A 14805-nucleotide genomic window follows, 5' to 3' on the forward strand; every position below is an offset into this window, starting at 1 on the left:
ACAAAATCCCTATTTTAGGGTAAAAATCTGGGGATTTGGTTTAGAACCCCTGGGACACCCCCCCTCCCCTGCATGACTAATTAGGCACTTGGATGTTTTTAATTGGCAAATAATGACATGTCATATTTGGGGTCAAAACATGCAAACTGATGGAAATTGGGATACACGGTATGAGACAGGTATACTCGGGTGCTTTATGAGTGGGACAAGTGTTTTTAGACTTGCAGGTGGGAGTAAATTGGTCCATTCACACTTTGTTTTCTTTTAAATATCCTAAATGATCCAAATTTTAATACTTAAATTATTTTTTTCACATTTTTAAAAATTGCTTACAACAGTCATTTGACCTAATTTAATTACACCAAATAGTTTTATTATGGCCGCTAACAGACTTCTATAATGTTTTCCTATATTAGTTTGGCTTTTTGGGGGGTACAGGCAGAGGCAGATTTCCCCATTTTCTCCTATACTTATCTCTGGTTTTGCTGGATACAATTATCGCGCAAATCCTGTTTTCACCATTTTGGAATAGGACAGGTGTGAAAAACAGGAGACGGCAGTCTGAGATGAGTTGATTTTTCAGAAGATAGGTGCGATAACTTTAGCAGCAATCGCCTTATCGCAGCTAATTGGATACACCGCTAACAGAATGGAGCAAAAAAACAAATAAAACTAAAATAACAATTACCTAGTGTCACACCAGCCTGATTTTACATTTACAAAAACATTTGATAAGCATTTTAAAAAAGGAGTTGTTTCCAGCCCTCCCTGGCTTTTGCAGAGACTGACCTTCATTTAAGGAATGGACTAAACTCAGCAAATAATTACTGGTTTGTTGCAGCAGGACGTTGTTGTCGCCTTCATAAGTGCAGTTTGGATCATTGTCGTTGCGGATGTCGCCCAAACGGTTCACTGGAAAAAGACGAGACGGATCAGCACAAACATCATTACAGAGGATTGTTCTCTACTGTTTGGGGAGAAAACGCCCCTGTGAAACGACCTGCACAGCACAAACATAAAACTAGATGAGAACTAACGTGACAATTGAGTGATTCACTTTTGCAAAAGGGATAATAAACTATTATGAGATGGAAATTTGATGTTACAGTTCCGGAGAGGTCATCCATACTGAACATAGGCACCACGTAAGGGCAAGAATGGTTTCTGAACATCTCCCATGATGCCCTGCTCTAGCTAAAGGATTATGGGTTACATGGCCTTGGATAAGCAGCAGTGTTAGAGCGACATCACAGCAGACATCTATTCCGCCCTCTGGTACTCCAAGAATACCACTTTATATCAATGTTACCCAATGACAGCCTCTGGTCACTGCGACCATCTCATTCTGACCATAAACCTCATTTGTTTGGTCTGTCCCTCCTGTTGGCAATGTAAGAATGGGAGTAGTCCTAATTCTGCTGTATACGCCTTACATGCCCAGTACCTCTACGTGTCACAGACATAAGGGTCTATTTACTAAGCCTTGGATGGAGGTAAAGTACCAACCAATCGGCTCCTAACTGCCATTTTTCAAACACAGCCTGTAACATGGCAGTTAGGAGCTGATTGGCTGGGACTTTACATCCGTCCGCTTTAAATCCATTCAAGGCTTAGTAAATAGACCACTTAAATACAAGTCATGGAAAACCAAACCCTAGTCACTAGATATGATTAAACCTTTCTGGACAAGTCTAATCTCTGCAGACACAGAACGCCCTTAAATAATCACTAAATGCCAAAACAGAAATGATGAGAAAATACATTGTGCTACATTAAGCGGAGTCAACTGCAGCACTGATAACAACTAAAGTATTACCTCCACACTTTGTTACAGACATGTGTAGGTCAGTGCCCTGTAAGAACGTCACACAGGTCTACAAGCCAAGACCATAATCGCTCCACTCACACAACTGTCCCCTGCTCCCTGCATGTGTATCCACCAATACACACTGTGCAAGTCTATAAAGCTGTCAGTCACTCTGTGGGATATGTATGCCACGCTAGAGAAACAGATCTCTCCTATTGTGGCAATGGAATAAGAAACAGTTTATTAGAAGCATAACGGTCATTTCAACACTCCTAATAATATTTTGTATTGTTAATTTATAATAAGATTTTACTTACCGATAAATCTATTTCTCGTAGTCCGTAGTGGATGCTGGGGACTCCGTCAGGACCATGGGGATTAGCGGCTCCGCAGGAGACAGGGCACAAAACTAAAGCTTTAGGATCAGGTGGTGTGTACTGGCTCCTCCCCCTATGACCCTCCTCCAAGCCTCAGTTAGGATACTGTGCCCGGACGAGCGTACACAATAAGGAAGGATAATGAATCCCGGGTAAGACTCATACCAGCTACACCAATCACACCGTATAACTTGTGATCTAAACCCAGTTAACAGTATGACAAACGTAGGAGCCTCTGAACAGACGGCTCACAACAATAACAACCCGATTTTTTTTTTTTTTTTGTAACAATAACTATGTACAAGTATTGCAGACAATCCGCACTTGGGATGGGCGCCCAGCATCCACTATGGACTACGAGAAATAGATTTATCGGTAAGTAAAATCTTATTTTCTCTGACGTCCTAAGTGGATGCTGGGGACTCCGTCAGGACCATGGGGATTATACCAAAGCTCCCAAACGGGCGGGAAAGTGCGGATGACTCTGCAGCACCGAGTGAGAGAACTCCAGGTCCTCCTCAGCCAGGGTGTGCCCCTGACCAAGTAGCAGCTCGGCAAAGTTGTAAAGCCGAGACCCCTCGGGCAGTCGCCCAAGATGAGCCCCCTTCCTTGTGGAATGGGCATTTATATATTTTGGCTGTGGCAGTCCTGCCACAGAATGTGCAAGCTGAATTGTACTACACATTCAACTAGCAATCGTCTGCTTAGAAGCAAGAGCACCCAGTTTTTTGGGTGCATACAGGATAACAGCAAGTCAGTTTTCCTGACTCCAGCCGTCCTGGAAATCTATATTTTCAGGGCCCTGACAACATCTAGCAACTTGGAGTCCTCCAAGTCTCTAGTAGCCGCAGGTACCACAATAAGCTGGTTCAGATGAAACGCTGACACCACCTTAGGGAGAAACTGGGGACGAGTCCGCAGCTCTGCCCTGTCCGAATGGACAATCAGATATGGGCTTTTGTGAGACAAAGCCGCCAATTCTGACACTCGCCTGGCCGAGGCCAGGGCCAACATCATGGTCACTTTCCATGTGAGATATTTCAAATCCACAGATTTGAGCGGTTTAAACCAACGTGATTTGAGGAATCCCAGGACTACGTTGAGATCCCACAGTGCCACTGGAGGCACAAAAGGGGGTTGTATATGCAGTACTCCCTTGTCAAATTTCTGGACTTCAGGAACTGAAGCCAATTCTTTCTGGAAGAAAATCGACAGGGCCGAAATTTGAACCTTAATGGACCCCAATTTGAGGCCCATAGACACTCCTGTTTGCAGGAAATGCAGGAATCGACCGAGTTGAAATTTCTTCGTGGGGCCTTCCTGGCCTCACACCACGCAACATATTTTCGCCACATGTGGTGATAATGTTGTGCGGTCACCTCCTTCCTGGCTTTGACCAGGTTAGGAATGACCTCTTCCGGAATGCCTTTTTTCCCTTAGGATCCGGCGTTCAACCGCCATGCCGTCAAACGCACCCGCGGTAAGTCTTGGAACAGACATGGTACTTGCTGAAGCAAGTCCCTTCTTATCGGCAGAGGCCCTGAGTCCTCTGTGAGCATCTCATGAAGTTCCGGGTACCAAGTCCTTCTTGGCCCATCCGGAGCCACGAGTATAGTTCTTACTCCTCTACGTCTTATAATTCTCAGTACCTTTGGTATGAGAAGCAGAGGAGGGAACACATACACCGACTGGTACACCCATGGTGTTACCAGAACGTCCACAGCTATTTCCTGAGGGTCTCTTGACCTGGCGCAATACCTGTCCAGTTTTTTGTTCAGGCGGGACGCCATCATGTCCACCTTTGGTCTTTCCCAACGGTGCACAATCATGTGGAAACAACTTCTCGATTAAGTCCCCACTCTCCCGGGTGGAGGTCGTGCTGAGGAAGTCTGCTTCCCAGTTGTCCACTCCCGGAATGAAAACTGCTGACAGTGCTATCACATGATTTTCCGCCCAGCGAAGAATCCTTGCAGTTTCTGCCATTGTCCTCCTGCTTCTTGTGCCGCCCTGTCTGTTTACGTGGGCGACTGCCGTGATGTTGTCCCACTGGATCAATACCGGCTGACCTTGAAGCAGAGGTCTTGCTAAGCTTAGAGCATTGTAAATTGCTCTTAGCTCCAGTATATTTATGCGGAGAGAAGTCCCCAGACTTGATCACACTCCCTGGAAATTTTTTCCCTGTGTGACTGCTCCCCAGCCTTTCAAGCTGGAATCCGTGGTCACCAGGACCCAGTCCTGAATGCATAACTGTGGCACTTTAGTAGATGAGCACTCTGCAGCCACCACAGAAGAGACACCCTTGTCCTTGGAGACAGGGTTATCCGCTGATGCATCTGAAGATGCGATCTGGACCATTTGTCCAGCAGATCCCACTGAAAAGTTCTTGCGTGAAATCTGCCGAATGGAATCGCTTCGTAAGAAGCCACCATTTTTCCCAGGACCCTTGTGCAATGATGCACTGACACTTTTCCTGGTTTTTGGAGGTTCCTGACTAGCTCGGATAACTCCCTGGCTTTCTCCTCCGGGAGAAACACCTTTTTCTGGACTGTGTCCAGAATCATCCCTAGGGACAGCAGACGTGTCGTCGGAGACAGCTGCGATTTTGGAATATTTAGAATCCACCCGTGCTGTCGTAGAACTACTTGAGATAGTGCTACTCCGACCTCCAACTGTTCTCTGGACCTTGCCCTTATCAGGAGATCGTCCAAGTAAGGGATAATTAAGACGCCTTTTCTTTGAAGAAGAATCATCATTTCGGCCATTACCTTGGTAAAGACCCGGGGTGCCGTGGACAATCCAAACGGCAGCGTCTGAAACTGATAGTGACAGTTTTGTACCACGAACCTGAGGTACCCTTTGTGAGAAGGGCAAATTTGGACATGGAGGTAAGCATCCTTGATGTCCAGGGACACCATATAGTCCCCTTCTTCCTGGTTCGCTATCACTGCTCTGAGTGACTCCATTTAGAATAGGTCTCACCGAGCCGTCTGGCTTCAGTACCACAATATAGTGTGGAATAATACCCCTTTACTTGTTGTAGGAGGGGTACTTTGATTATCACCTGCTGGGAATACAGCTTGTGAATTGTTTCCAATACTGCCTCCCTGTCGGAGGTAGACGTTGGTAAAGCAAACTTCAGGAACCTGCGAGAAGGAGACGTCTCGAATTTCCAATCTGTACCCCTGGGATACTACTTGTAGGATCCAGGGGTCCACTTGCGAGTGAGCCCACTGCGTGCTGAAACTCTTGAGACGACCCCCCCACCGCACCTGTTTGTACGGCCCCAGCGTCACGCTGAGGACTTGGCAGAAGCGGTGGAAGGCTTCTGTTCCTGGGAATGGGCTGCCTGCTGCAGTCTTCTTCCCTTACCTCTATCCCTGGGCAGATATTATGGGGACGAAAGGACTGAGGCTGAAAAGACTATGTCTTTTTCTGCTGAGATGTGACTTGGGGTAAAAAAGGTGGATTTTCTAGCTGTTGCCGTGGCCACCAGGTCCGATGGACCGACCCCAAATAACTCCTCCCCTTTATACGGCAATACTTCCATGTGCCGTTTGGAATCTGCATCACCTGACCACTGTCGTGTCCATAAACATCGTCTGGCAGATATGGACATCGCACTTACTCTTGATGCCAGAGTTTCGCATATATAGAAATGCATCTTTTAAATGCTCTATAGTCAATAAAATACTGTCCCTGTCAAGGGTATCAATATTTCCAGTCAGGGAATCCGACCAAGCCACCCCAGCGCTGCCCATCCAGGCTGAGGCGATCGCTGGTCGCAGTATAACACCAGTATGTGTGTATATACTTTTTAGGATATTTTCCAACCTCCTATCAGTTGGCTCCTTGAGGGCGTCCGTATCTGGAGACGGTAACGCCACTTGTTTTTATAAGCGTGTGAGCGCCTTATCCACCCTAAGGTGTGTTTCCCAACGCGCCATAACTTCTGGCGGGAAAGGGTATACCGCCAATAATTTTCTATCGGGGGAAACCCACGCATCATCACACACTTCATTTAATTTATCTGATTCAGGAAAAACCACATGTAGTTTTTTCACACTCCACATAATACCCTTTTTTGTGGTACTTGTAGTATCAGAAATATGTAACATCTCCTTCATTGCCCTTAACAAGTAACGTGTGGCCCTAAAGGAAAATACGTTTGTTTCTTCACCGTCGACACTGGAGTCAGTGTCCGTGTCTGTGTCGACCGACTGAGGTAAAAGGACGTTTTAACGCCCCTGACGGTGTTTTAGACGCCTGGACAGGTACTAATTGGTTTGCCGGCCGTCTCATGTCGTCAACCGACCTTGCAGCGTGTTGACATTATCACGTAATTCCTTAAATAAGCCATCCATTCCGGTGTCGACTCCCTAGAGAGTGACATCACCATTACCGGCAATTGCTCCGCCTCCTCACCAACATCGTCCTCATACATGTCGACACACAGCACACACACAGGGAATGCTCTGATAGAGGACAGGACCCCACTAGCCCTTTGGGGAGACAGAGGGAGAGTTTGCCAGCACACACCAAAAACGCTATATTATACAGGGACAACCTTTATATAAGTGTTTTTCCCTTATAGCATTTTAATATATATATACATATCGCCAAATAAGTGCCCCCCCTCTCTGTTTTAACCCTGTTTCTGTAGTGCAGTGCAGGGGAGAGCCTGGGAGCCTTCCCACCAGCCTTTCTGTGAGGGAAAATGGCGCTGTGTGCTGAGGAGAATAGGCCCCGCCCCCTTTTCGGCGGGCTTCTTCTCCCGTTTTTCTGAGACCTGGCAGGGGTTAAATACATCCATATAGCCTCCAGGGGCTATATGTGATGTATTTTTAGCCAGAATAAGGTATTATACATTGCTGCCCAGGGCGCCCCCAGCAACGCCCTGCACCCTCCGTGACCGTTGGTGTGAAGTGTGTGACAACAATGGCGCACAGCTGCAGTGCTGTGCGCTACCTTCATGAAGACTGAAAAGCCTTCTGCCGCCGGTTTCTGGACCTTCAATCTTCAGCATCTGCAAGGGGGGTCGGCGGCGCGGCTCCGGGACGAACCCCAGGGTGAGACCTGTGTTCCGACTCCCTCTGGAGCTAATGGTGTCCAGTAGCCTAAGAAGTCAATCCATCCTGCACGCAGGTGAGTTGAACTTCTCTCCCCTAAGTCCCTCGATGCAGTGAGCCTGTTGCCAGCAGGACTCACTGAAAATAAGAAACCTAAAAACTTTTTCTAAGCAGCTCCTTAAGAGAGCCACCTAGATTGCACCCTGCTCGGACGGGCACAAAAACCTAACTGAGGCTTGGAGGAGGGTCATAGGGGGAGGAGCCAGTACACACCACCTGATCCTAAAGCTTTAGTTTTGTGCCCTGTCTCCTGCGGAGCCGCTAATCCCCATGGTCCTGACGGAGTCCCCAGCATCCACTTAGGACGTCAGAGAAAAGAAGATACTTTAGGGGTCGGTTCAGTGACATGGGAGCTGCTGCCAGAAAAGCACTGCGAAACGTGGTTCCCTCTCAGGGGTCTATTCATGAAGCAGTGAAAAGAGTGGAGAAGTGAGCCAGTGGAGAAGAACCAATCAGCTGCTCTGTATAATTTTATAGTATGCAAATTATAAATGTTACTTCAATGCTGATTGATTCTTCTCCACTATCTCTCACTTCTCCACAGTTTTCACTGCTTCATGAATAGACCCTTCAATCCTCTCACAGCCCGTGTAGGTGCCTGCAGGAATGAGCTACCGTAATTGTGCGGCACACGTCGCCAAGCTGATGGCATATAACTGAATCTGCCCATTAGAATGTTTTTACAGAACAAAAAGGAGAAGAGACACAAAAGTTTGTGCTGAGAAATAACAAAGTTATCCTCTAAGAATGATATCTTCTTATTTCACTCAGGTCTCCTGCAGCAGCTGCCAGTAATTGGCTATTACTAGTTTTGGAGAAAGAATAATTGTGTTATCAGTCTGCAATCTGCTAACCCCACCTTCTTGAAAACCATTAACGAATGCATCCAGTAAACCCCAGTCATCATTTCTTGGAATAATTCTGGACTGCTACAAATCACCATCAGGGCGTAAAATCTCCCTGTGAGATTTAATCATGTTCCCTACAGAGACAGTAATCCCTTTCTGGTCACTTACTAGCAAGAAAGCCGTGACCTCCACATGCTTCCCGGCATTCTTGAGCCGCGTGCTGTGCAGTCCATGAGGCCAGTGGTTTGCCGGCGCTGGACAAAGCGTGGATTTCCTTGCCAAGTTCAGCCTGAAGAAACACAAAACACTTATTAAACAGACCATGCAACAGACTAGGAGGCAAACAAAACAAACCACTCTTCCAAAAAGTACTGCAGTCCAGATATTCCAATACAACTTACACGCAACCAATGTTTTTATCTTGTAAGTGTAACTCGGTTCCGGTATGAATGGTCGACCATGTTATCGTCGACAGTCATTAGATCGACCACTATTGGTCGACACTGACATGGCTGATACATGAAAAAGGTCAACACATGACAGGTCGACACATGAAAAGGTCGACATGGACTTCTGTTTTTGGTGTCATTTTTTCCCATAACATGACCAGGAACCCCAATTAGTGTATCGCGTCCCCTGGTATGGCTCGCTCCGCTCGCCATGCTGCGGGCAAGGTGCCTCGCTCCACTACTGCTGCGCTCGGCACAGGTTACCGTTCCCAATTGTAGTCCACGTGTATGGTAAAGTATGACAAATGTGAAAATCTATTTTTTTTTTAAAAGCCATGTCGACTTTTTCATATGTCGACCTTTCATGTGTCGACCATGTGTCCATGTCGCCCAGCAGTGGTCGACCTAATGACTGTCGACCATAACATAGTCGACCATCCAAATGGATACCGTGTAACTCTCACATACGGTATAAATATATCTGTATAATAATTCTCTATGGTCTGTCCCATTTCCTATATGCATGTGCTGGGGAATGCGCTGCCCTTGCAACTGCCCCAACTGCTAAGGAGACAAGACTGACGACAGCAAGAAATGAGGACGTTGCACTAGGAGTATGCAGCCTTCGGGGGAGGGGGGTGCATGAGCGGGACAGAGTAGCAGGATTGGGCAGAGGAGCAGGCAGAGAGGGGTCGTGGTGGAACAGTGCAGCAGAGGGGACCGCACAGCACGGGGCAGAACAGTTTGGGGGTGGGGCAGACCGTGGTGAATGAATATATTATATACACATATATAAACATACTGTACATACACACTTAAGTTTTTCTTGCTCACAGAACCATCATGCCTTGAAAAGAGCAAATTCCAATTTATTACACATGGTCAGACTAGCCAAGTGCATCGGCCTGAGACGCGGCCCCAGTGCAACGGCCTGAGACGCGGCCCCAGTGCAACGGCCTGAGACGCTGCCCCAGTGCAACGGCCTGAGACGCGGCCCCAGTGCAACGGCCTGAGACGCGGCCCCAGTGCAACGGCCTGAGACGCGGCCCCAGTGCAACGGCATGAGACGCGGCCCCAGTGCAACGGCCTGAGACGCGGCCCCAGTGCAACGGCCTGAGACGCGGCCCCAGTGCAACGGCCTGAGACGCGGCCCCAGTGCAACGGCCTGAGACGCGGCCCCAGGGCAACGGCCTGAGACGCGGCCCCAGGGCAACGGCCTGAGACACGGCCCCAGGGCAACGGCCTGAGACACGGCCCCAGGGCAACGGCCTGAGACACGGCCCCAGGGCAACGGCCTGAGACACGGCCCCAGGGCAACGGCCTGAGACACGGCCCCAGGGCAACGGCCTGAGACACGGCCCAAGGGCAACGGCCTGAGACACGGCCCAAGGGCAACAGCCTGAGACACGGCCCAAGGGCAACAGCCTGAGACACGGCCCCGCGGGCTGCACAACATGCACATATTAGCAGGCACACAGGAACGGGGTGTAGCAGCATATATAAGTGGAAGATTACACAGCATTAGTACAGTAGGCACTCGTCATTAAACATCTGCTTTGTGTAAGTGATGGCGAGGAGAGCCGGGTTACGGGGAAGGAGGACATGGGACGTACATGTATTGTATCAATACAAGAAACCCCAATATATCAGGAGACAGGGACTGATTGGTATCTGCAGGATTCACTCCTAAAATTCCTGAATTGAGGGGGAGACATGAATTGGGCGCGAGGGTGCTCAGGGCCAAATTCATTACAGTAATCGAGCTGGAGGAGACCTGAATAGAATCTATTTATATAGGGATATTTTCTTAGCGTTAGTCTTCGTGTGTCTATGGATGAGAGTGCTGTTTAGTGGGTTCTAATGTATAGACATATAGTGTCTAGATAGAACGTCAATAGGTCAACACCATATGGCCGACAGGGTTAAGAGGTCAACAGGTAAAAGGTAGACAGTGCTTAAGGTTGACATGACAATGGTCGACACAATTTTTGTTGAGGTTTTTCCGCATATTTTTAAATTTTTGTTGAGATTTTTCGCATATTTTTAAACTTTTGCCTGATTTACCATCCTGCGATGGACTATGATCGGGAATAGTAACCTGTGCCGAGTGGAGCGAGGCACCTTGCCTTAAACGCGACTAGCGGAGTGAGCACGCAAGGGTATACATAAGCAATATTTGTGGTCATATATGATGAAACATACAAAATTACATCTAAAAAAAACTTGTGTTGACCGTTTTCGTGTCGACCTTTTGTACCTGTCAACCTAATGCATGTTGACATTAGGGTCTACCTAATTACTGTAGATCTTCTATACAACACCCCGGTCTAGTGCTAGGTATGCCCGCTCTGTGACACGGCCACACCCCTTCAGTGGACTTTGATTCTGGGCTATAAGTTGTCAGCCAGGCTCTGGAGCAGGTGCTCCGGTTCTTGTTGGAGGGTGCAGACCCTTCCTGTTGGCCTTGTAACCGGTTAGATTTTCCTGCATGTCTGTCTCTCTCACACCGACATTAAAAACAAAATCTAACTTTTTGCACTACTGTATATCAAAAATATTTCTTTTGTGATAGAATTGGCCCGACAGTCTCTTTATTATAGCCACCTAATAGTAACGGATCTGGGACTCAGGGTCGACACACATTAGGTCAACACCTATTGGTCGACAGTGAGTAGGTCGACACAGGAAAAGGTCGACACAGCCATTAGGTTGACATGAACAGGGTCAACATGGAAAAGGTCGACATGAGTTCTTTTTTGTTTTTTGGTGTCGCTTTCTTCGAAAAGTGACCGGGAACCCCAATTAGTGCACCAGGTTCGCGAACCATGCTTCGGACAAGGTGCCTCACTCCACTGCCGCTGCAGGTCACCATTCCCAATTGTAGTCCACGTGGATTGTAAAGTATGAAAAAGTAAAAAAAAAACGGGGAAAAAATGTGAAAAACTCATGCTGACTTTTTTGTGGGTCGAATTAATGGCCGCGTGGACCTATTTCCTGTGTCGACTTACTGTCGACCTGATGTGTGTCGACCTAGACACTGTCAACCCAGAGTCCAGATACCATAGTAACTCTATCTCACTCTCTCATAAATGATGATCTTCATATTAGACCATAGGGGTCCCTTCCCTTAAGTACCCTGGTTCCCCAAACCCTTATTCTAGCTATGGACAAATGGTGTGAGGAAACTGCAGGTGTGTGTTTGGCCTAACGTCCTCGCGCCTCCGGATAGTGCGAGTAGGTTCACTAAGGGTCGTCCAAAGGAGCTTTTATTTAAAAAGTAGAGTATTCTCCTTATAAAGATAGAATTCTATTTTACTGCTCTGTTTAAAAATACATTTTGTGAATTTATATTTTCAACTTTTAGACTTGCAAAGTAAAAATAGCAAAGTAAAAATAGTGCAGTGTCTAAATAATGGAGTAATTTGATTATAACTAGCATTTCTAGCTGACAGAAATAGAACACAAGAGCTTTGAAGGAATATTGGAGGCAGGGCTCCGCTGAAAATACATTTTTCCATGTTGTGGAAAAAAGATAAAAAAAAGATAAAAAAAAAGAGAACTTCTCAGCTGCTGTGGTACAGACACCAGGCCTGACCTTGTGATAACTCGGGCTGTGCTGCTCAAGCTTGAGGTCTCTGGTAACAACTGTGAGCGTCTAGAACATAAGCGCAGATAACGACAGGGAGGACGACAGGGTGGGACGGACATTGGCTGAAATTAGTTTTCGGAACATGCAGACTAATTAGGCTAAGAAGATCTCAAGTCCATGGAATGAACTGGGCCTTACGGTAGGAACTAAGGTGGCTGATGCATGTGATACAGCCTAGATAAACATCGTGGATATGCCCAACTGAATTCATGTTTTCTAATGCCATTCTACGTCATAAAAGCAGGGTTGGAAAAAAAAGTCAGCTTTTAGAAAAAAAAAAAAAAGTTTTTACGCACGCACACCCATTGAAACCTATGGTGTGAACGCTCGCTGCGGTCAGTCGCAGTACGGCACACGTTCGCACTATGCTGTGATGCGTATGCATAGCGGCATAGATGAGTATGGCTACATCTGTAGATAGACAAACATACTAAAACATACAAAGTACAATCATACCACTTTCAGACCGTAATGGGCAGGTTGCTCACGGGAGCCGTAAACGGGTGCATATTGCCAAGTTGGTGACGTTGGTGGTGATGCGTGCACGGGCGGCGCTTGGACAACAGATGATCTTCAAGCATACAGTGTGGACAGGAAACGACCCGGCTTTCCCGTTCACACTGCACAGCAACTCAGGTTGAAGTCGTATTCAACTCTGGTCACTACCAGGGTTGAAATAACGGGTCTGTCGACCCGGGATATTTCCCCTGGGCCCTTTCAGACCGCACAGCAACCTGGGATACTGCACGCCGTGTGCAATAACCCGGGTTACAAGACGGTGGTCTGAAAGGGGTATCAGAGGTAGATGAAACGGAAAATAAAAACGTTCATGTTAAGCATTAGTCCTACTTATTACTTATAATGAAATAAATCTAAATAGTAATACAAAATGAAAAAGGTAAAAGCACTTTTCAGAGTGTTTAAAAAAAATTATTTTAAACCAGCCAACCCTGCATAAAAGGAACTCAAATGAAAGACATCCATTAAGCAAGGCTGGAAAAGCATTTCAGGGAGATTGAGAAAACAACACCTTTGTATACGGTGCTGAACGTGTGTGTGTACCTGTCCGTTTGAGAGACATGATATATATCATTAGAAATATGATTCACTCGACTATTTTCTAACATTTTAAATGACCCCCCCCCCCCCCCCCAACTTTTTTCCTTCCATTAAGTTCATGCAGTTTATCACACTTCCTTGGGCACACAGTATGCTGTAGGGCGGTGGCCACTTTCTTGTAGCACACATCGCTATTCTTCTCCCAGGTGTTACCTCCATGGTGGGCCAAGGGTAATAATGACTTTCCTGTGTTGCACACACCCAGGCCGGCCTCAGAAAGACTGATGGACTCTTCAGAAAGATCACCACAATTTCAGGGAGCGTTGGCAAGTATAGCAAAAAAGGCAATGTTAAATCATAACCGAACTTGGCAGATAAGAGGCTTCAGTAGACTTGCTATATACAGTAGGTGCAGCCATGAACGTTATTACATTTCATAGAGCACGGCGTCTTCAACGTGAAATCTGCTCCTGTCTGTTGGAGAGAGAACTCAGCACTCTGTCTGTTCTCTCTGTACAGCCTGGGAACTAGGGCCCAGAGCCGCAGGAGGCGTGACCTCCAACTGACAAGGGCGCTGCTGTGGATACACTGTTCTCAGCGCATCTTTTCCCTCTGCATCCTCCAGTGTAAAGGCCGTACTCCGGTGTGTCTCCTAATAATGGAGACTGTATACAGCACTGCAGAGACCACAAATACCACTTTGTCACTACCTCTATGTATATTACATACAAACCCGCTGCCACCACTGTATGTGTGTGCACATAGGCGCGTCTCAGGCACCAGCATTAACCCTGCAACTGGAGATCCTGCATCCAGTACCTGCTGCATATTCCATTAACCCTGTGTGTTTTCTACCAGTTAATAAACCATTACGTTTATCTGCCATGTGGACTAACCGCCATCACACACTACTGACACTTACTACAAGGCCTTAACGCAATTTCAAAGTAACAGTTAAAAATAATATTAATGATGTGTATACTGTATATCACTTACCTCTCAATAGTACTCAAAGTGCGTTACACTTGTATTTTAAAAAACACTATAGAAAATAAGCTAAAGGGGCATCAATGAAATGTGTGTGTAAATAATGTAAGTCATAAGTCTGTTTTTGTAGGTTTCTAGAGTGGAGGATTCTCAAACTGTGCCAAGAAGCAAATTCCAGATTTGGAGCCACAAAGCTAAAACCTCCAGCCCCCAAATGAATTAAGGAAAATTCTAGCAGGCATAATCAATTAGCCGCGGTGTACTAATTGCCTGCTAATTACCCCATGGCGCAGGGAAAGGCAATTCAAATAAATACTTTTTCCTGCACCCAAAATCAGGGATTGCTGTGTGGAAACTCACTGATTCTGCGGAAACTGTGGGATCAATGGGTTTTGCCTGCGCTTGAACCCTTGATGGTGCCGTTTTCTTGTGGACTTTACCTCGCAGCTCATGAAGCTGCAAGGTAAAGTCCCACATCAGGGATTCATGTGTTGGGTAATCCC

General features: G+C 46.7%; 2 protein-coding genes across 5 annotated transcripts in view; one reads left to right on the forward strand and one right to left on the reverse strand.

Annotated features, from left to right (window-relative positions):
- The window catches only part of TRMT44 (tRNA methyltransferase 44 homolog), a 325304-nt gene that overhangs the window by 109062 nt on the left and 201437 nt on the right, over nucleotides 1-14805 (forward strand). The window lies entirely within an intron of this gene.
- ACOX3 (acyl-CoA oxidase 3, pristanoyl) overlaps nucleotides 1-14805 on the reverse strand; it is a 199549-nt gene that overhangs the window by 60733 nt on the left and 124011 nt on the right. For all 4 annotated transcript variants that reach the window (XM_063924142.1, XM_063924149.1, XM_063924156.1 and 1 more), the window contains exons 11-12: nucleotides 8327-8447; nucleotides 790-912 (exon numbers count right to left, since the gene is read on the reverse strand). In XM_063924142.1, coding sequence (XP_063780212.1) covers nucleotides 790-912; nucleotides 8327-8447 — 244 coding nt within the window. The remainder of the gene's footprint in view (nucleotides 1-789; nucleotides 913-8326; nucleotides 8448-14805) is intronic.

Source organism: Pseudophryne corroboree, chromosome 1 (genome assembly GCF_028390025.1).
Source record: "Pseudophryne corroboree isolate aPseCor3 chromosome 1, aPseCor3.hap2, whole genome shotgun sequence".
NCBI lineage: Eukaryota > Metazoa > Chordata > Amphibia > Anura > Myobatrachidae > Pseudophryne > Pseudophryne corroboree.